This window comes from Amphiprion ocellaris, chromosome 5 (assembly GCF_022539595.1).
Source record: "Amphiprion ocellaris isolate individual 3 ecotype Okinawa chromosome 5, ASM2253959v1, whole genome shotgun sequence".
Taxonomy (NCBI): Eukaryota; Metazoa; Chordata; class Actinopteri; family Pomacentridae; genus Amphiprion; species Amphiprion ocellaris.
The window spans coordinates 38,581,489-38,605,262 of NC_072770.1; the positions used below are offsets into that span (position 1 = coordinate 38,581,489).

Here is a 23,774-nt window from a genome sequence, read left to right on the forward strand (position 1 = left end):
CAGATTAACCCCTCGCTCCAAGATGGTGACAGCCGAAACCCAGATTCTTCAAACCAGTGGGTGACGCTACTGTAGCTACACGACCGTTCAAAAATTTGATGTCACTTAGAAATGTCCTTATTTTTGAAAAAAAAAAAAACTTTTTTTTTTCAAATGAAGATAACATTAAATGAATGATAAATCCAGTCTAGACATTGTTAATGTGGTAAATGACTATTCTAGCTGGAAACAGCTGATTCTTAATGGAATATCTCCATAGGGTTACAGAGGAACATTTCCAGCAACCATCACTCCTGTGTTCTAATGCTACATTGTGTTAGCTAATGGTGTTGAAAGGCTCATTGATGATTAGAAAACCCTTGTGCAATTATGTTAGCACATGGATAAAAGTGGGAGTTTTCATGGAAAACATGGAATTGTCTGGGTGACCCCAAACTTCTGAACAAAAGTGTACATCCATTATTTACCGATTCACTGACTTGTTCAGTAAAATCCTGTTTAGTTCAAGATTCAGGTGTTTTAATGTTGACATAAATCTATCAATTTACTCTTTCTTTCTGAAGATTTCCTGCATTTTCCTGCTCAAAGGTCAGCCGAGTTTATCTACTCAGTCAGAATCTGAAAACATTTTTCAAAGCCTAAATATTTACAGAAACAGGATAATAGTTTGAGAGAATCCAATTATTTTAGCTCATACTTTCATACCTGATCACCCGTCCATCCGGCACCCAGGAAGAATCTCAACCGACGAGCTGCCATAATTCGATGTTTCCTGACAGGTGTTCGCTGGATTCCTGTCACACTGAAACCTTGTCGAATGAAATCAAACGCCTTCCTGGACAAAAAGCAAAGTTATCTTTTTGAAATGTTAAATTCCAATGAGCGGGGAGCGGCGCTGTGTGAAATCAGACCTTGAGAACTTCACAGGCAAATCATATCGAGCTGAATGTGAGGCCGATGATCTGACAGTTTCCATAGCAACGTGAGTCAACTAACCAAGGCCTGGAGGAATGGAATCAATTCCACTTAATAAACTTGTTAAAAACCATGAAGATACCACATTAAAGTCTCTTTGATTCTCTGTTTTAGTTTCATCTATAAATACACAAACTGACACTCGACTTTCTGAATCTCAGCAGCTTCTGACGGCAGCTTTTCTGCTCAGCTTGACTGGCATTTGGAAATATTTACTGTTTTTTTGTGTGTTTTTGTGTAGACAACAGGCGCCCAGGTGCAGGTGGCAGGTGACCTCCTACCAAACTCCACAGAGAGAGAAGTGACAATATCAGGAAGCCAAGATGCCATCATCCAATGTGTCAAACTCATCTGCACTGTAATCCTAGAGGTACACAGAGACGTTCATCTCGTCATGTCACAGAAAAGCTAAACTAAGTACATAAAGTTAGATCAGAGTTTAGTGAAAATACTTCTTTATTGTGTTTTGTGGTTCCTATAAACGTTGAGTTATAAAGTAAAAGCTGTTCATTTATGAAAACATCTGATTCTGCCACTCCTCAAGCACATCCACATTAAGTTAGCATCCCAGCTTTACAAGCCAGTGAGAATTTGACCTAAATGCTACCTAAAATTAGCAGTCTTCTGGCTCAAGCGCTGTATAGCTCCGCCCCCTCACTGCTTCCAGGTGAAACAATCAGAATGAGCAGCTGCCTCTGAGTCCACCAGGTTTATGTACTTTATACAGCTGCTTCTACAAAACTCTAAAATGTCTGAACCTCTAGCAGAACTCATCAAATATTCTGCTGTTGGCTACAAGAGTGAACCCAACAGTCTTTATGCACTCAAACTTGCCCAAAACGAATTGAAAATCTGTCTACAATTACTCAAAATGTGTCCAGAATGATTTGAAATTAAAACTTAAAAACTCTAAAATTTCTAAACCTGAAGAAATGTTCACCAAATATTTGTGCTGTTGGCTGCAAGAGTGAACACAACAGTCTTCATGGACTCAAACTTGCCCAAAGTTACTTACTTGAAAATTGTTCAGAATTACTCAGAATTTGGTCCAAAATGACAAAACCCTCTCTAAACTGTCCAAAATGAGTTGAAAATTAGTCCATGATAATTAGAAAACTCTCTGCAAAAGTAAAGACAGGAGTATTCACACACTCAAACTTGCCCAAAATAACATGAAAATTTGTCTAAAATTGCTCAAATTATGTCCAAAATGACTTCAAATTTAAACTTAAAAACTCTAAAATGCCTGAACCACAAGCAAAACTCACCAAATGTTTTGCTGTTAGAGTGAACACAACAGTCTTCATGCACTCAAACTTGCCCAAAGTGACCTGAAAAATGTCCAGAATTACTCAAACCTCATCCAAAAATAATTAAAATTTGTTCAGAATTAATCTAAAATTTGTCCAGAATGACTCAGAACTTCACTCAAAAGCCTGTGATCCATTATCTATGTTGAATTTATAACTGGTAGTCAATGCTGTGGTTCAGTTTTATTTATATGGTTTAGGGTAAATGCAATACTTTCAAGTCTGTCTCAATCTAAAACAAAAATGACCAGGCCTTTATGCCTTTGAGATAAGTATGAAATTTGAGTAGATTTGTATAATCGAGGGACATAGATAAATATAGCAGAGTGTCATCAGCATAGTGGAAGAGGTTCATGTGATGCTTTCTAATAATATCGCTGAAGTTAAAGTCCAGTTCTTACTCTTCTAGCTCTGTTTTTGGTCTCCAGAACCTTCTCCTAAGGTAAATATCTGCTTCTTTAGCTGCTAAATGCTTCACTATATCCACCAGTTTCTCTATTTCTGTCACCTGCCTGCTGTAAAAGATCTTATGAGGGTGAATAAAACCATCACCGCTGTCGCCCAGCAGCCAAACAAAGAGCTGCATCTCTATAAAACTCTGTAAAACTGAGATCAAATAATCTTCAGTAGGTGAACCACTTCTAGAGACACTTTTCACACAGTTTCACAATATTTTCTCTTATTTTAAAAAGATCGATTGCAGCTCTTTTGAATTATCCATGCAGTTCAAGGTTTGATTGCTATGACAACCACATTCACAACTTCTGCTTCTCTTAATGATTAGTTGAAAAGTCTGACCTCAAGTTCCATTTTTAATTCAGGGAAGTTTTTCTGTCATTATTCTTCCAAAGAAACAAACATGAGCTTCACTCAGACTTCGTTTCTCCTTGATGTATTTTTTAAGATGACAAACATTTTTTCTTCTTCTGATGCAACCTGATGCTATTTTCAAACAGAGCTGCAGAGGTGATTCTTTTTAAAAATTCATGTGATGATTTCTACCTGCCTGATGGAAATTAGCATCACTTAAGAGCATTTTTTTTAATGCGACACCACCCACCCCTTCGATGGTCTCCAAAATAAAAATCTATAAGTGGTGATTGTACCGTAATTAATCAGAGGCTGCAGTCGTTAGGAGGAGCTACGTCTGGGAGATTAGCAGTGGAAACAGTGAAATCAAAGGCTGCAGCAGCTCGTTGGTATTCAAAGCACCGTAATCTGAGACGAGAAAGAAAGAAAAGGAATGAAAATGCTGACCCAAACTAATTCACTTTCAAGTGCTAATGTCAGGATCCGTCCGACGCACCTCATTTGATCTCAAATCAGAAATCGTTTGATCTGCTTTGTCCCTCTGATGGACTGTTGTCAAGCAAGTGCATTCTGGGATAGTATACACACCAACAACAGATGTGGATAGAACAGTGGAAGATGGCAGTAAACTTAAAGACTCAAGTTCTAACGTCTAATGATTTGTTTCCACAGAGACGTTTTTTTCTTGTGACAACAATTCAGTGAAAAGTATTTCTGAAAGCACTTGAGGTGAGAAATAAGCTCCTGAATCTGTCCTCGCTTTAGTTCAACATTGGCTAGTTTAGACATTTAACGAAAGTTTCGCAAGGCATCAGAACTCCGCTTCCTGCACCAAATTTGCATCAAATCCACTCCAGAATTGGCTTGATTGTCTCAGCTTACACATCAATGGTACCATTTTTATTCCATGTTTTATTTGTTGTCTGCTAACCCTACTCTAATCACAGTAACAGGGTTGCTAGTCCATGCTAATGTTAGCTTTTTCTCAAGAGCAGAAGCTAGATATCTAGCTGTTACTGCTGACTAAGAGGACAAACTTACTGATGGAAAAAAGTGAAAACAATTAGCAAGACATTCAGTAACATCAGTCTCTACATCAGTAGAATCTGAGGTGTGACAAGTTTGACAAGAAAAGTTTCCAATTTTTTGTTATTTTGAAGCAATGTTGATGCAGAGTCATTGGTAGGAAACAAAAACTGGTGTTTATAAACATCTTATAAGTGCAAAGCTACAAGCTGCTTCCATGTTGTCTTCATGTTGAAATCAACAACATGAAGCAGTGATTTCTGTCTTTTTAACGACCACAGCAGGAATCCAGCAACATGGCAACTTTACATATGAGTGACTTTGTTTTAGCGACGCAGTGCAGCAACAGCAAAATGAATCGATGCTGCTGCTGCTGCTCTTCAGTCTCTTTGATGTCTCCCTGTTGCATCAAACACACTCGAGGCAGAAAAAAACTAATGTTTGAGACACCGGCAGACAGTTGACAATCAATCATGTCAGGCTTTGATTTATTTTTGGAGGACGTACATGACATCTCCACGTTAGACAGGCGAAGATAAAAACAGCTGAAAATGACAGAAGAAAGAGCATGACTGATTTCCAGAGGAGAGAGTTATGTATGAAGAACATTTCGCTGGTTAAATAATGAACATGTGCCTCATTTGCAGAAATCCTCTGGATCTCATATGATGAGGGAGTCTTTATTTTTTGTAGCATGCAGATAAAATTAATCCTTTTTAACCAAAAACTTTCAGGTTGGGTAAAGAAAGATGTTTCACTAGACTAGTGAGCAGAGAAACAAAGCAAGCATATTAGATTTCTATGGTTCTGATCTTGTTTTGTAAATACATACATTGAATTTTGCCATTGTATTGCATGTTGAATTGACTCCAAGATTGTTTTGACAGAAAAAACTGCAGAATTTTGTAGTCTCTATAAACATAAAATAAATGTTCTTAAATCCGTAACATGACTTTCAAACCCTTCAACGGATTTTGTGGTTAATAAAATGCATTCACAGTTAGGACTCCTTATGGTCAGTCATTATAAACTCATGACCAGCGCAACAAAAATGCCAAAAAATAATATTTTATATTCCAGCAAAGTTTTCCCAAGCTACCAAATGTACTGAAGACATTGTATATAAAGATGTTGGAACACTCCATGACATCACCACTGGACATCTAGGATACTCCCATTACCGCAAATGTTGGGTTTGAATCCAAAAAAGGTGATATTTGCCTTCATAAAATTTCATATTCTAGTGCAAAACTTTCCAAAACAATATGTCAACGTTGATTTCAAGACACTGACTGTATATAAAGATGTTTGAACACTCCATGACGTCCCCATTGGACATCTAGGATACTCCCTTTGGTGCAAATTTTGGATTTGAATCCAAAAAAGGTGATATATGCCTTCCTTGTGGGGAAACCAAGCGTTGTAGTGCCAAATTATGAATCAGTTATCAAAGCAGAATTCACTGGGACCCCAAAAAACCTTGTACTTGACTGTTTCCATCACTGTGAACATCCTTTAAGTTTAATGACAACAAGCTGATGGTGCCAGACTTTGAGGGATTAATTGATCCTAAAAGCTTCAAGACAAGTTAGGGTTGATTTCTTGACATGTTTGATAAATACGTGATCTGATTCTTCATCATTTCTTACTTTCTTTTTCCCTCCATCTCTGCAGTCTCCGCCGAAGGGAGCGACTATTCCATACCGACCCAATCCGACCCCGGGAACCGTGCTGCTGGCAGGAAACCAGGTAAGCCATTGGGTAAGTTGGGTAGCACTGTCAGCGGAATCAGATAAGCCCCAACAATGAGAAGAACAAAGTCTAATAGATGCAAGATGGCAGAAAAATGATAGATGGAGTGCACAAAATCACGGCAGTATCCAGTGATGAAAGACGAGAGCGTGATAGTTCAGTGGCGGAATAATGGAAAAGATGGATGGAGGCTCTGAGCTAACAGATTTATAGACAGAGGGAGGAAGAAGGGATAACAGGAGGAAGGGATGGTGGCGGGAGAGGCTCGGCTAGACGGATTAATGGGTCGCATAGACGGTGGATGGAGGGGATTTAGGGAGGGAAGAGGAAATGATGGATGAATGGGAGGCTTGAGGAGGAGATGCAGGAGTGGACGGATGAGTGACTCGATGCATCATTTATTGTTGGAGAATTTGCTTTAGTCTGCAATTTAAATGTGATAGAAAATGCCCACTTACCCCCCACTCATTTTATTTACACACACAGTCACATTTTCATCACTTCAGGGGACATTTCTTGGCAACTCACCCTAACTTAAACTTAACTTGAAACAACATCTGAACCCTGAACTTGAATGATTTACATGATCGGGACTTGTTTTTACTTTTGGTCCCCATGAGGATGTTGAGTCCCCACAACGCTGTAATCACAGTCGTGGCCCCACATTGTTTATAATTCAAGAACACACACACGCCCACATTCAAGATTCAAGAGTTTCTATTGGTCACAGGCTTGTACTCTATGTGCAACAAAATGCAAAAATGACTGTTCCTCAAGGCTAACAATAAGATATTATGAAAGAGCATTTAATAGAAACGATAGAAAATTAGATAAGTCACCATGTCGCAAACAAAAAAGAGGTCGAGATGTTGATGCTAAATGCTAATTTGATACTGTGAATGGCAGCTCCCATCCAATTAAACACAAATTAGGCTTTTTCATGGATATACATCACAAATTGGAACTATTCATCACTGAGTTGTGTTTATGAATGCTTGAGAAGTAATGTTGACGTGTGTGACTTTGTGTGAATTTGGAGAGTTGGAACTTTTAAAAGGCATTCTACCGAATATAACTTCCACTTCTAATTTAGTAGGTTTGACATGATTAATTCAAGTCAGTGTTAATTTTTAAAGACTCAAATTACAAATTTGCCCCAACAGCTTCACAGTTCTGAGCAGGATGTGATATTGTGTATTGTTAAATATTTTTTTCAGAGAAGAAAACCTGCAAGAAACAACAAATACTCAGAGAAATAGATAAATGGGACAAAATGTTTTATTCTCCATGTGTATTTACAATAAAATATTGTCTGGCGGCCAGAATTGAATAATGCGCCCCCAAAAAAAATTTAAAAAACACAGTATTCTCACAGATATTGGAATATGAGTCACTTATATTATATTTTTTATATATATATATATATATATATATATATTAGTGGTGGGACTCGATTCAAAAAATTAATCTAATTAATTACAGGCTTTGTAATTAATTAATCGCAATTAATTGCAGTTTTGTCAAATAGCAATATTTGACACAATAAGTGAAGTTTTTCAATTCAAATAAAATTGTGGTTGACAGTGGAATCAATGAATAGACAAGCTCAATCTCATCTTCCTTCACTTTTCACCACTGCATGACTTCACTCAGTACTTCCTGTGCTTCTTCTTCATGTCTACAAACAGACTTCAGGTTCATTACCGCCACCTACTGGGCTGGAGTTTTCATCAGCGTTACCGGTGTGCCAGAAATGAGGGAACTGAGGAGGGTGCAATTTTTTTTTGTAATTAATTAATCGAAATTAACGCGTTAAAGTCCCAGCCCTAATATGTATATATATATATATATATATATATATATATATATATATATATATATATATATATATATATATATATATATATATATATATATATGAGAGCCAAATACCATAACATGAATAGCCATATTAAGTAAAAAGAGGGTTAGGGTTAGTTGTCTTTGTGTTTTACAGTAGAACTTTTCAACATATGTTGGTTAATTGCTAGTTGGGGGTTGATTAAAAGCAAATACCTACTGAAAATGAGGAAAACTTTGAATATCACATCAGATAATCAGCCCCAGTTGACTCTGAATTAGGAAGTACAATCACAAATGCTTCTTCTGCAGATGGAGAAGATGAAAATAACAAAAATATAATAACATGTAAAACCAGCTCTTGCTTTTAAAGTTGGAGGTTTAAAGGAGATCTTTTGGGGAGTCACTTTGCTGCTACACCAGGTCTTCTTATGAAAACGTCCAGCTGCGATCAATCAATTCTGATCGGGTTTGTTGACTGAAAGTAAATTACAGAATCTCCCCAGACATTCCTTTAAGTAAATACCATCGTATGCAGAATGTGAACACCTGTGGTACAAACCTCTTTTATTCCGCCATGATTCCGCCTCGAGCTGCTGTTTCTCACTATAATCTCATTAACTCTCGTTTCTGTTGATTACAGCGTCTACTGGGACTGTTTGGAGCCGAAGCTGATTATACCAATAACTGATTTTCATACATTACCATATGGAATTGATTTGGACAATTAGATCATGCTTTTAAAGTATTAGCTGGAGAAGAAAATCGCAATTACCTTTGTTTACATCAATTTACAACCCAATGGTGTTGTGTAAAATGATGTTCATGCACATTTTTTTTTCCAGAGCTTGTTCTTCCTGGTGCCGGGTGACATAACCAATACAAACACTGATCGGAATAGAAGTTTTTCTCAACAATTAGAAACTTTAATAAGTGTTGATGAGCTACGTTTACTTGGGAATGTAAAAGTAATCCAAGGGATTTCCAGCAGGGAAAACCCAAAGATGAAAAGATTTAGCAAGAACTATGGGAAAATCATAATAACAATTAAAGCTTCTAGTGTTAGCATGCTAATGTTAGCATGCATACAGTTTTTCTTGTCTGTTTTCAGAGCCAAGAAAGACCCTGAAAACCCAACAATCCAGAAAGAGAGTTGTTTCTAACCTATATTTTTATTTAGATTTCACAATTCATAACTTTTAATTCTAGGCTGTATTTCTACATCAGTCTGTATGTTAGCAAGCTAGTGTTAGCATAAATACAGCCTCATATAGCTGCTAGTGACTCCAATGTGCTATTTACTTTTAAAAAACTGTAAATATACAGCATTCTAAAAAAAGAAAATCATCCTTTTTAAAAGTTTTAACTGTTTTAACCATGTTTTTTGAAAAATGTTATTGTTATTTTACAGATTACGTATAGATAATAACTAATAAAATCACAGAAAAGTTATTAATTTGCATGTTTGCAACTTTCAATAAAACTTCCGCCTCACAATCTTATGTTAGCATGGTAGTGTTAGCATAAGTACAGCCTCACAGAGCTGCTAGCATGACTCTAGTGTTGCAGAATTCAAACTATGGGAAAATCAAGTTGTTTTTAATTGAATTTTGTGAATTTCGGTTTCATTTATTCAAGCATTTTTGTTTTTATTGTTTGCCTGTTTTCAGAGCCAAGAAAAACCCTAAAAGCCCAACAACAACCCAGAAATAAAGCTGTTTCTAAGCTGTATTTATATTTAGATGTCACAATTTGTAACTTTTAATTCTAGGCTGTATATCTGAGAACTATCCAAAGAACTTAAAGGTCCTTTAACCCTCAAATTTTGCAGCTGAAATATCAATAATATCATTTTTGGTCCACATTTTAGGATTGAATCTATAGCTCGAAGTTGTTGTTGTGTTGGCCTCTATTTAGGAGGGAGACCAATTACCAGTATTGGAACTGATATACAATTAATGTTTAAATTAAATGTTCTAAATTAACAGCTTGTAATAGCAGGGATCCTGTCATTCTAAACAAGGCTACGTCAACAATAAGGACGTCTATAACTAAATTTGTACATTAGCAGTAAAAATTATTAAGTTGGAATCATGTGATGCTCGAACTTCTTTGTTTATTCTGTCACTGAAAACAGTTTGTCTCCTGAAATTACACCGACTTTTCCTGTGTTTTCTTAATCTTTCCTTTTCTCTGAAGGCCCAAATCTTAAGGCATTATTTGCTGTTGTTTTCCAGACACTGTTGCCCACTAACTTAAACCGCTAGACATTAGCATAGACTTGGCGACCGTGCAAGTAGCTAATTTCTTGATTTGTTTTGATGTTTGTGCTTTTTGTTCAGTTTTTGCCATTTGTGTCTTTCAGTCAGAGCAAATCGCTAAAGTAAATGCTACTTTAGAAAGGTGTTACTGTACTCCAGATATCATTAGCCAATAGTTAAGAGGCACAGCAAACCTCTTAGTGATAGCCTCAGCTATAGCCAGTAGCTAATGTCCTGATTTGTGGCAGTGAATGTGCTTCTTGTTCAGTTTTTGCTGGTTGTATCTGTTAGAGCAAATTCCTGAAGTAAATGCCACTTCAAATGCTACGGTACTCCAGATAGCGTTAGCCAATAGCAAGCACCTTAGTGATAGCCTTAGCCATGATCTGTAGCTCAGTGAGTTAAGGATTTGCCTATGGAGCTGCAGGTCGCTGGTTCAAGACCAGACCCTTCTTAAATTTAGGGGCAGTGATGGCGTAACGGTTAAGTCTCTGGACTACTGATCAGAAGGTCAGAGGTTCAAGCCCCGATGTGGCCACTGTTGGGCCCTTGAGCAACGCCCTTAACACTTCCTGCTCCAGGGGGCGCTGTACCGTGGCTGACCCGTCGCTCTGACTCCCCCAGTTGGGGAGAGATGCGAAAATCAGAATTTCTCCTCGTGGTATTAATAAGGGATCATAAAAAAATAAAAATAAAAAAATAAAAAGTACTTAATTTCCTGATTTGTGATGATAGCTGTGCTCCTTGTTCAGTTTTTGCAGGTTGTATCTCTGCTAGACGGATGTTTCTATTAGAGCAGATTGCTAAAGTTGGTCTTAATTTCAGAAGATGTTATGTGCTCCAGATAGTGTTAGCCTTAGCCTCTTAGTGATAGCCTTAGCCTAGCTCCGTCTGTGAAATATATTTCAGCTGCACTGACACCAACAAGTGAACTGCTCAGAATTATTCAGGTATTTTCAGTGTAACTGGGAAACTGGAGTGTTTGTGTAAGACTGCAATGTTTATAACAACTTTAGCGACGTCTGCTAACTCGCACTCAAACCACAACCAGCGAGAGGCGGCTGATAATTGGTTAATTCCTCATCTATGTGGTGATTTTTTTGGTTGTTGATGGTGATGTTAGAGAGAAGAGAGCTGCTACTGGAGAAGGCAGAAAAAAATGGTACCATTTGTCCTGTCAGAGTTTAACCAATCGACACCAAGAGTCGCTCAACAGGTTTTCAGGGCTCCTCAGAACTGCCTTCCCTGTAGCTGGTTGTTTTTTCTCCCTGAAATAAAACTCGCCGAGAGGTTCTTCAGGGACGCCAACTGTGGCTTGAACATGCACAGAGGTCCAGGCGGCTCTAAAACAACCTGTAATTTGCTGTAATTGAAAACAGCTTAGCGACGCTGAACGCTGCAGGCCTTTACTCTCAGAAAGTAACGCTCACTTCTCAGGGAATGAAGCTTCCTCCCTAGAAGCTTGTTTAACAGAATGAGGAGAATCTGCCGACAGATTCCGTGTCCTCGGCTGAAATGACAGGATTCCTGTGGAGCTTCGACTGTCGCTGGAAGCGTGTTTGTGGCCGTTTGAGAGAAAATCTGTGTGCTGTTCTAAATGGTGTGTTTCTGTTGGGGAGTGTCAGTCGTAGCCCTGCTGTTTACCCGCTGTAGACACTAGCACATGTCTGAATATAGCTCCATTTTTGAAGGGCTTTCTGTTTACTGCCACTGCAAAAAATAGATTTAAATCATGTACAGTGTTCGGTGTGTGTTGAACCAAACTTTCACATCCAAGCAGCCACGTTCAAGCTAATTTTGAACAGCTTTTCACACATTTTTAAAAGTAATTTACTGTTATCTACAGATTAATTACAGTTAGTAACTAATAAAATCACAGAAAAATTGTTGACATGTAAACCAATTTTAAAAAATCATAATTTCCACATTACAGTCTGTATGTTAGCATGCTGGTGATAGCATGCTAGTGTTAGCATAAGTTCAGCCTCATATAGCTGCTAGTGACTCCAGTATGTTGTGGAGTTGCTAATATTATAATTACTACTGGGTTTGGTTTATGCTGCCTCTCAATACATTTTACAATTACATTTTTATAATTCCAACTGTCTTTAACTGTTTTTTGAACAATTTACTGTTATTTTGCCAATGAATTGCACATAATAACGAGTAAAATCACAGAGAAAAGATGTTGACATGTAAACCAATAATTTCCACATCACAATCTGTATGATAGCATGCTAGTGTTAGCATGCTCTCATGACTCCAGTGTGCTGTGGTATCACTATTATTATAACAACTACTGGGTTCGGTTTATGCGGCCTCTGAATACATTTTAAACCAATAAAAACAAACAAACAAAAAATCCACATCACAGTCTGTATGTTAGCATGCTGGTGTTAGCATAAGTACACCCTCATATAGCTGCTAGTGACTCCATTGTGCTATTTACTTTAAAAACTGTAAATATACAGCATTGTAAAAAGAAAATCATGCTTTTTAAAAAATTTTTCACTGTTTTAACTGTTTTTGAACAATATTGTTGTTATTTAACAGATTACGTACAGATAATAACTAATACAATCACAGAAAAAGTATTAATTTGCATGTTATCTTCCAAAAAAAACGTAATCATCGCAATCTGTATATTAGCATGCTCATGTTAGCATGCCTACAGCTTGCTAGCATGACTCCAATTATTATTGGGTTTGGTTTATGCTGCCTCTCAATACACTGTAAAACATCATGCAGGAACTTATTGGGATCAGCTAAACTAGAAAGAAGCTGTAAATATGCCAGATTGTAAAAAGAAAACAATACTTTTTTAAATTTGGAGGTGTTCTTAGCTTCTTTTTTCCACAATTTACTCTTATTTTGCAGATTAATTGCACATAATAAGCAATAAAATAACTGAGAAAAGGTTTTGACATTTAAACCAATTTTAAAAAAGAAATAACTTCCACATCTAATCTGTATGTTAGCATGCTAATATTAGCATGCTAGTGTTAGCACACTAGTGTTCGCATGCGTACAGCCTCACACAGCTGCTAGCATGACTTCAGTGGTGTAAAATTTAAACAGACGTCCTGTTTTCAGCTCCCATCACTCACCAGTCTTCATGTCAGGAATCTAAACCTCCCTTTGACCTAATTTAAATCTTCTAAATATTGATTTCAGTCGGTATGAAGGAGAATCTCTCAGTTGTTTACCTCAGAGGGCCTCTTCTCCCCCTGATCCTGCAGAGCGTCGAGTCGAGCCGATTCAAATTGGGCCTGAATTTGGACGATTCACACAGTCTGACCTGGTTTGGCCCCAATTAACACATTTTTCTCTCCACTATTACGAAACGACGGCGCAGAATCCTGCATCTTTAACGATTCCTCCCCGCGGAGTTTTCAAAGCACCTTGAGCTGTGGAGGGAAAGTTTTTCAGGGATGTGAAACTCGGATGCTTAATTGGTCTGAAAAATGTGGCCGTGTGCATGTTGTCATTTGGTCAGACGTGGATGGTTTTCCCAGAGATCTGCCTGTTCTCGGTCAGCCGACTGTAACGGAGTCTCTCTGCAGAGCTGTCCGGCTTATTTAGTCGTCATTTGTCTGTTTGTGGATCCAACACTGTCAAGCTCTGAGGTGAATTACATCCATCAGCGGTGGCGGGTTTCTGCTCAGCAAACTTAGAAAGTAGATGCGAGTTTCAGCCGACAAAGGTCCAATGAAACAAGGTCACATTTAGCTTCATAGAGCATCAAAATGTCTGCGAGTTGAGGGTTTCTGCTCATCTGTGTGTGAGTTCCTAAGAAAGACAGATGTTGTCAGATGTTCAGATAAAGTCTAAAGCTCAAATTAGAAACGTTGGAAAACTTAAAAAATTTCCGAGTTATTCAGGTGACTGAAGTATTATTTGCAGACAGATGGTCTGTGTCATTTAACTGTATGAACTGGTTGATGATCAGTCATGATATTTAGCATGATAGCTGCACTTTTACATGTTCTGGCCTGGATCTTTAACTGATGGTGTTATTGTTGGTGCTGAGTGTTATTAATGATGTTAATGGGTGTTATTAATGGTGTTATTACTGGTGTTAGTAATGGTTTTATTACTGGTGTTATTGATGGTGTTAATGATGGTGTTGAGTGTTATTAATGTTTTTAATGATGTTAATGGGTGTTATTAATGGTGTTATTGATGGTGTTAATGGTGTTATTAATGGTGTTATGAACTGTGTTATTATTGGTGTTATTAATGATGTTATTGATGGTGCTACTGAGTTTATCCTGCAGTATTCAGGTGTTATAGTTTGACCAGTCTGGGTCTCTAACTCCACCGTTGGCTCTGCTTGTGTCTCTTTTTGCTGGCTAAAGGTGTTCGAGGCATCAGACTTCGGTTCCCATCCTCTGTTCTCGGTGGCTCAGGGAGGCGTCGACCTGCAGCAAGTAAGTATGGCCGCTGGGGGTCGAAGGGCAAGGGTCAGAGGTCATAACATCACCAGTTCTACATCATTTGACAGTGAGGTGTTTCACTGAACGGGGATTTAAAGCATGCAACCAGCTTCTAGCAGTGACTAAAAGTCTCAAAATCAGCACAAAAAGATGCAAAATCATTGCAGTGGGGCTCAAACTCATCAAAAAGACAATAAATCACAAAAAACATGCAAAATTACCACAAGATGCAAAATCACCACAAAAGGAGGTAAAATAATGAGAAAAAGTCATAGACTCAGCAAAAAATAGACAAAATTACCACAAAAGATGCAAAATCATTGCAAAACGACCAAAGAGAGAGTTGAAATTAGGATGAGAAATCACAAAATGATGAACAAAAAACATGCTAAATCATTACAGTGGGGCTCAAAATCATTTTTAAAAAAACATGGTAAATGACAAGAAAAACACAAAATTACCTCAACAATTTGTTAAACAACCACAAAAGAGGTAAATAATGATTAAAAAAAACTGCAAACTAAACTACCGATTTAGCTAGCAATGGGCATCATGACAAAGACTTCTGTGGTGCTTAATGACCTCTGACTAGGTGATATTGCCAAATAGGGAGCATTGTGGGGGTTTAGCTCGTAAAAGGGCACCATGATGAGAACATCTATGGTGATTAATGACCTCCAACTAGGTCATATTGTAGACAGAGAGCATTGTGGGGGTTTAGCTAGCAATGGGCACCATGACAAAGACTTCTGTGGTCGTCAATGACCTCCAACTAGGTCATATTGTCAAGCAGGGAGCTTTGTTGGGGTTTAGCTGGTAAAGGGGCACCATGACGAAGACTTATCTGATTCTTAATGATCTCTAACCAGACTTCGTGTTTTCCAGATGAGCTGAGATCAAGCAGGTGCTATCTAGTAGTCGATGGAACAGAGCCACCATGACAAAGAGTTCTGCAATATGACCTCTAACTAGGTCATATTGCCAAGCAGGGAGCTTTATGGGGGTTTAGCTGGTAAAGGGGCACCATGACAAAGACTTATGTGGTTCTTAATGACCTTCAACCAGACTTCATGTATTCCAGATAAGCCGAGATCAAGTAGGACAATGGTCTCTTTCGTAGTCGATGTAACAGAGCCACCATGACAAAGGTTTCAGTGATAGATAATGAACTCTAACCAGAATTTACGTATCCGCTAACTGGACTTCAACAGAACACCGTAGTATTTAGCGTAGTGGCTAATTTTACCTAGCGCTTATGTGGTGAAGGTCTCATGTCTGTACTTAAAAATAGCTCTATCAACAAATGGAATACTGTCCACCAATTATTGATGATAATGCCACCAATTATTAATGAAAAAAATTGTTGAAAATTTGTCTCAATATGAAGATTTAAAGTTTCTTTGTTGACTAACACTCACGTTTTTTTTTCCACATATTTAGAATAAGTTTCAGGTTCGGGAGGTGGAATCGTTCTGACTGCAGCTGTATAAAGAATCATTTACAATCACAGAATGTTAAAGATCTCATCCAGTTTATTCAGGATTAGTGTCAACGCATGACTTTAAACATGTTATTAGCACCATCGTGGGCTCGTATTCAGTCAACGGATCTGTTGGGAGGAATCTTTCTGTGAGCCGGGCAGGTAAACATCCACCTCGCTGCCTTCAGGGCTGCAGCCAGAGGACCTGAATTCAATCACGGCTGCACAACAGCGTCGTAAAAACAGATGGTCAGAGCGGTCAAGGATCCCAGATTAACACTTCTGCACCAAGGGGCTCAATAAACATGAATCTTCTGTTTCCACATGAAAAGATCACAAACCGGAGGCACGTGGTGGCCAAGGCTAAGCAAAGACGAAGGCCGGGGAATGGAGGAAAAAAAATGCTGAGAAAAAAAAGGTGACAAATAGAGAGAAAAACAAGAGAAAGAGGGAAAAAATACAATAAAGAAACAGGTTGTAGCGCATCTCCCTTTCTGTCTGGTGAATTTATCGGCTGTTAGAAGAAAAAAAGAAGTATAATCAAACACTGTTCGGCGCAAAAAGAAGTCCAATCAAACCCATCTTCCTGGGTTTATTGCAATTTTCCACGTGTTGTCTGACTGGTTCTTCAGTCTGAAAGCACAAATGAAACGCCAGACTCACTGTGAGGATGAAATGGGTGAATTCACGCTTGAGTTTGAGCTACAAGAGGAATCAAGTTGAACAGCCTTAAAGTGTCCTCAGGCAGTCGTTCAGAAATGTGCATCACGAGGGATCAAAAGCAGGAACATGGGGTGAATGTACTGAAATCATAATGCATAAATGTGCATCGTGTGACTGTTATAATATTAGACATAATTATATAATTAGATTTACAGTGAGTCTGCAGCGTTTTGCAGCTGCAGCAACCATCTGGTAGCACAGGAGGCGTTAAGGTACAGTTTTAATCAAAAGTCAACAGCATTCTTACAGCCCAGTACACAATAACTGTAGTAACCAGACGGATATAGACTTGGAAATGAATTACGCTTCTTTTAGGGATGTCCCAATGAGTTCACAAAGATCAGGAGCACTAACCCGAATGGTCCTTTTTTGTACATCCGCTGTTAGCCATGTTGTTAAATTGCCAATCAATAGTGGATTAATTTTTCATACTAATTGAGTATGATGAACATCTATCCTGCACAGAAATTCCAATGTTCAGTCATGAAGACATGATAAAAATACTATAGTAGTTGATGTAAGCTTGATTTAACACATTTACACTCCCCAGGGATCATTAAGCGGCAACTAAGTCTTTGTCCTGGTGCCCCTTTACTAGCTAAACTCCCACAATGCTCTCTGCTTTAACATGAACTGTAGTCTGAGTGACGCCTCCTCTGGTCTCTACAGTATTAAACAGGAAGAGGAACTAAAGCTGATCTGCATTTACTGACATCATGGAGAGAATACAGGTTTCATCGTCACATTACACCTTACCCTCTAATACTGCATTTACCCTCTGATGCTACATTTACCCTCTGATGCTACATTTACCCTCTGATGCTACATTTACCCTCTGATGCTACATTTACCCTCTGATGCTACATTTACCCCCAAACACTACATTTACCCTCTAATACTACATTTACCCTCTAACACTACATTTACTTTCTAGTACTACATTTACCCTCTAATACTACATTTAACCTCTAACATTACATTTACCCCCTAATATTACATTTACCCCCTAACACTACATTTACCCTCTAATACTACATTTACAGACAAATGCAGTCGAGAAACTGTCTAGAACTTAGTTTTGAGTCCCAAATACCAAGAACAGGAGTCAGAATATCACCTGTAATCATGGCAACTTACATATAAAAATAAAAACGCAAAAACTCACCTCAAACGCCTTTAGTTCTTAGAAGCCATTTATAGTTTGTATGTTGTTAAATTATATTATACTTTTTAAAAAATTAATTCTATTAGGTTTTTAATGTAATTTTTAGTATTTTACTTCATCGTTTCTGTTACTAGAATAACAGAAATCAAATCAATAAAATTCTGATTTTTGACATCCGATGTCAAAATGAGCACAGAGAGTCGACATCTGGAGATAATCAACGTACTTCTTGGCATTAATTAATCAAACCATCGTAACTCGTGCAGCTCTGCAAAATAACATTGTTATATATCTGTTTACTTCAGGTTCATGTAAACAGGCGACGCCGCCTTTAAATGCTCTAAAACTTTAGAAAATTCACTTCTTCACTCTTTGACCCAAACTCTCTTAACGTCTGCCACATTTTAAACGACTAATTTCCGGGTGATGGCATCGATGAGAAATCCCCGCTGCTATAATCTTGAAATAAAGATTAATGTTTAATCCCAGAAATGGCAGCATGACAACTGCAGATGAATCTGTCAACAGAGAGCCTCGCTTTCACCCCAAACTTCCCTCCGATGGACGAATCCTCCCCCATCGGCGTTGTCTCCTCCCTCAGCTCCACCAAATAATGAATTAAAAGCCTTAATCTCCTCCAACAGCCACTTAGCTTTGCTCCAGCCCTCCTCCATCCCATCTCCTGTCACTCATCTCTCTCCAAAAACCTCTTCGTTTACTTCCTGTCACGTCATTTTTATGATGTTTTTCTTCTTCTTCCACCTTTAACTGCTCTGTAAAAGAGTTTATCAGGTGATATGATGATGTAGTAGTATTAGAGGATAAATGTAGCATTAGAGGGTAAATGTAGTAATAGAGGGTAAATGTAGTGTTTAGAGGGTAACTGTAGGATTAGAGGGTAAATGTAGCATCAGAGGGTAAATGTAGTATCAGAGGGTAAATGTAGTATTAGAGGGTAAATGTAGCATTAAATGGTACCAAACGTTGTTAAGGTTTAGCCAGCAATGGGCACCATGACAAAGACTTCTGTGGTGGTTAATGACCTCTGAACACACGTAATGCGGTTAAAACAAACTGGGATCAATGGGATGGTGTTCGTACATCCCAGTGGTGTATATGGAACCGAGCCAGTTTTGCGACGCCAATTAATCTGACTGTTATTGATTGACAAAGCTGCCCGGTATTGATGCAGAAAATTATTAAAAATTTGCACCCATCACTTCCTGCCACACATTGTGCTCTTCCTTTATGGCACTTGTGTGATGCTGGACGTAGATAAAGGACCCGGTTTAGGTTTGAGTTTGTTCTAATTAGCTAAAAATCCTGATTTGGGGTTTGAATTGTAAGATGAGTAAGCTAAATATCTGCACTGAGTGATTCTCTAAGATAAAAAATGTTGGTCTAGAAAGTAGAAGCAACGCTGCGTCACGAAAAAGTACAGAACCGACGGAGCGGCTGCTGCATCTTTCATTCATGTTGCATTAAAGCAGCCATGAATATTTATACGGTGTTCGTTTGTTTTTTGCGCAGGGACCATTTGGTTTGGGAGCTCGGTGCAGACTTTAAGGTTCAGCACTGAGGGTAAATATTTACCGGCAATCTGCAGATCAAGGAGAGGCATTACAATATCAAGGAGAGTGAGCACACTGTGGTCGATTCCTCTTATTCTAAACTCCTTCTTCCCTCCGAATCCCTGAGTCAGCATCACGAGTCAAAAGTTCAGCAGCACTTTCAACTTTGTAGCGTCTTACATAAGGAGTCGTGAACCTCGAAGAGACGCACAAATCCACCAAATATCTCCACAGAGTCTTTTTATTTTTTTTTTTCATTTGTGAACACCAACCGTGTCCTCCTCCTCCCGCCGCCGGTGGAGGTGAAGCATCTCTTTGAAGCTCACCGCGGGATTCAGGGGGAACTCTTAAAGTCTTGATGTTGCAGAGATAAACAGGTGATGGATGGAAGTGGTTTTACAGTCGAGTTTTCACTAAGTCCAAGAGGAGCAGAGGGAGGCATTAATCCTGACGATGCTTCACTATAGAGACCAAGAAGTGGACGGACGGACCTTTAACTGGGGACCTTTTTAAGTGTTTTATGGGTTCAGAGATCTTAGAAAATGTCAACCTTTTTCTTTAAACTACTAGACTTTCTGTCTCTGATCCCATTCCAGCATCTATGAAAAGACATTCAGGCATGACTTTCTTTCCATGAATCCTCTGAACTACGAAAAAAAATCTTCAAAATAACACCATTTATCAGTCAGAAACTGAAAAAACTAAATCAGATTTTCAACGTGCTGATGGTGAGTGAATGGCGTCCGGACAAATGAACCAAAATAGGCCAAAAATTGTGATATTTAATCTTTTTTTTTCTATGTTTCATTCAATAATTTGCCCAAAAACAAACTGTTTGCACGAGATTCCTGTCTAAAATTCAGATTTTTCAACACGAGAAAAACTGAGAGGGAAATTCAACCTAATGGATGAATAAATAAAGTCAGCATGGCTCAGAAACAGTGAACAGAGGAGGAAGTTGTTGGAGATCCATTCAGCATGGTGAAACATCTTTCTACAGGTGATGAGCAGAGACTCAAAAATGGACTAAATGTTGTCCAAAATGATGGAAATTGTTCAAAATAACCAATTCTGAATAATTTTGAACTAATTTCAAGTTAATTTGGGCATTTTGGGAACTTTGGACAAATTTCAATATGTTTTAGACAAGTTTTGAGTTATATTGGACAAATTATATATGATTTTTGACAATATTTTAAATTATTTTGAACAACTTTACACTGAGAATAAAATCAAAGCTACTGGATGAATAAAATAAAGTCAGCATGGCTCAGAAACAGTGAACAGAGGAGCAGGTTGTTGGAGATCCATTCAGCATGGAGAAACATCTTTCTACTGATGATGAGTAGAGGAAATTCTGGAAATATGGAAATAGTTAAATATCTGTAATATGTGGAGACAAAACCACCACAAAGAGACACAAAATGTCAAAACAACACACAAAACACCAAAATTGAGGAACAAAATGAAAACAAAGTGACAAAATGACCTCCAAAAGGTGCTAAAATTCCACAATAATGTACAATTAATGGCTCAAAAACATCAGTAAAAGAAGGAAGTTGTTGGAGATACATTCAGCATGGTGAAACATCTTTGTACGGATGATGAGCAGAGTAGAGAGGAAAAGTCTGGAAGCATGGAAATAGTTCGATATCTGTAGTATCTGTAGTGTAGAACCAGTCATGATTGTTCTGTTTCCACAGAGGAGCAGGACTTTAGATTGTCTTTAAAAATGAACCACACTGAGGAAAAACACCTAGAAACTGGCTGAAGTTCATGGGGTTAAACTAAAGACACCTGAATGTGTCCTCTTCCTTTGTGAATAAACCCTCTGTTCATTTTTCTGTTGAAGTTTGTTACTCAGTCACACTTTCATGTCCCTTTCAGTATCATCTGAAGTGTTTGCAGTCGCATTAGCAGACGGGAACACACAAAGTTTGAGCCTCTGAAGTTCTTTTTGGAAGACTTTGTCCACATTCTGGCAGCAGTACTGGTCGAACACACATCACAGAGAGCTAAAGACAACAGATTGTTAGCAACAACCGTCAGACTGCAGCCACAGCCTCCTAATCAGAGGGAAAACAGTCGCTTATGTAGCCTGAAAATCAAAATCCGCGGCTGGAAAAACAACAACGCGCTCCCTGGTGCTCTGGGACAAAACCTAAAGCAGCCCAACTCCACACTTCTTTTCTTTCCCGGCTGCTGACAGTTGCACGGTACAAAGATTCTGTTTACAGAGATTCCACTGAGCAGATCAAAGTGAAAGTGTGAACACCCCGGAGGAAATTACGCCCTCTGAAACAAAAACCTGCTCTGCTCGTGTCAACCAGACCTTGTTCTTTGTGTTTCAGACGTACGCCGTTCAGAGCCACTATGGCATTCCACACTCAGAGGTAACGGCGGCTTTGATTCTGATGACGTTTGCTTTGAGCAGAACGACAAACGGCTCGTTTTAACATTTTTTTATTATTTCTGTTGCTCTGTCAGTTAGCGAAGCTGCACCAGTTGTCGATGCACCAGCAAGGCCTGGCCCCAATCAGCCAATCAGCGACACAAGTCCTACCTGGTACGTATAGACGCCGACACACACCTGGAGCGTTGCTTTTAGATCTGTAACATCAGATATCTGACTGGGAAAGTCTGGTTAAATGATTCAACACCATAAGATCAACTCTCGTGTCGTCCTGCGGGTCAAAATTGACCCATTTAAAGTTTGAAAATGTGGAGCGAAAAAAAAAATTTTTCACAGTGAAACTTTCGATGTCCACATTTTCAACATTTTTGGGAAATTTTAGAACATTTTTGGTGGGAAAAAAATTTAAAACTGTTTAAGAACATTCACAAAAAAATCTACCAAAATTCAGCAAATTTCGCTGGATTTTGGTTGATTTTTTGTGAATGTTCTTAAGAAAGTATTAGAAGTTTTACTGATATATATGGAATCACTAGATATTTTTAGGATTTTTTTTGAAGATTTTTACTCATTTTTTGAAAATATTTACAAGAATTTTCTTGCCAAATTTGGGGGATTTATTTATTTATTTAATTTTAAATAAAACTTTTAAGGGAAACTTTCAAGGAATTATTGGAATTTTCTTCCTGAAGGTTTTGCAAATTTCCAGAAATTTGGGGAATTTTTTGCTGAATTTTTTGATTTTTTTTTTTCAGACAAAGAAACAATATTTTTTGGTGCCCATAAATGAGGACAACAGGAGGGTTAAACAGAATCAGTATCTAGAACAATCAAGGTGACGTTATTTGATATTCTAAGCTTTCCTTACAGTCTTGTTTAGGTTTACAGTCATTGTTTTATTTTGAGAAAATTTAATCTGCAGTGTTTCTAAAAAGTATTCACCCCATCGATAGTTTGCTATTTTTTCACTTTTTAATAATTGAATCAGAATTAATTTAATTTGCCTCGAAACAACACCAGTTTACGGTGGTGGTGCCATCATGAGGACAATATGTTTCCACTTTCACATAAAGGAGGTTTTTTTTTGTACGTTTTAGTCAAAAAGTCAAATTAAACTGACATATTCAGTGTTGACAAGCAATAAAAGTGACAAACTTCCAATGGGGAAGATACTTTTTAGAGGTATCGTATATAAATTCTACTACAGCAGAGATAACTTCCTGTCTGTACTTAAAGTTGTTTGCGCTGACTGCAGCTCCACTCCACTCCAGAGACTCTACCTTCAAACACTTCGCCTTCTCATGGAAACCATTTCATCTTATTTATTAGTGAGGCTGAAACAGTTGGTGCTATGTGACACCCAGAACACTCTCTACGCTCTCCAGGAATGAAGCCTTCACTGGTCCAGAGCTTTACAGCCCCAGTTAACTCATTTTATAACCTGTGAACAGAGTCGGACTGGAACTGAACCTCTGGTCTAACCTGAACTGGACTCTATCATGAATGGACGACATGACAAATCAATTTGTTTAATGAGTTCATTCTGAATCAGCGAGGCAGTTTTACCTCTGTCTCTTTGTCACACACACATTATTGATGGACGCCATTTGTTTTGTTCGCCTTCAAATTAAGAGTCTGTACCCCGTAATAAACATTTAATAGAGGCTCCACAGTCACCTGTTCTCTAATAGAGGCTAACTGGAAATAACACATGCTAACTGAAGCTAATAGAAGCTAACAGGAGATAAGAGGGATCAACTGGAGCCTAGAGTCGCTAACAGGTGCTAATGGTCACTAATTAGAGCTTACAGGAGCTAGCTGGGGCTCATAGATGCTAAATTAATCTACTGGGGACTTTCTGTAGCCAATAGGAGCTAGCAATAGCTATCAGGAGATAATACACACTAACTGGATGTAATGGGCAAAATGGACCAAATAAAGAAGCTGATAAGAAGAAACAAGTGCATACTTGAGCTAAAAGGCATTAATAGGAGCTAACCAGAGGCAACTGCA

The 23,774-nt window shown here is 38.2% G+C and overlaps 1 protein-coding gene across 6 annotated transcripts in view; it reads left to right on the forward strand.

Annotated features, from left to right (window-relative positions):
- Positions 1-23,774, forward strand: part of LOC111567141 (poly(rC)-binding protein 4-like) — a 145,777-nt gene that overhangs the window by 92,643 nt on the left and 29,360 nt on the right. For 5 of the 6 annotated variants that reach the window (XM_055010601.1, XM_055010602.1, XM_055010605.1 and 2 more), the window contains 5 exons: positions 1,217-1,345; positions 5,796-5,882; positions 14,332-14,403; positions 21,700-21,741; positions 21,836-21,914. In XM_055010601.1, the coding sequence (XP_054866576.1) occupies positions 1,217-1,345; positions 5,796-5,882; positions 14,332-14,403; positions 21,700-21,741; positions 21,836-21,914 (409 nt within the window). The remainder of the gene's footprint in view (positions 1-1,216; positions 1,346-5,795; positions 5,883-14,331; positions 14,404-21,699; positions 21,742-21,835; positions 21,915-23,774) is intronic. The other variant, XM_035947168.2, reaches the window with a different exon arrangement.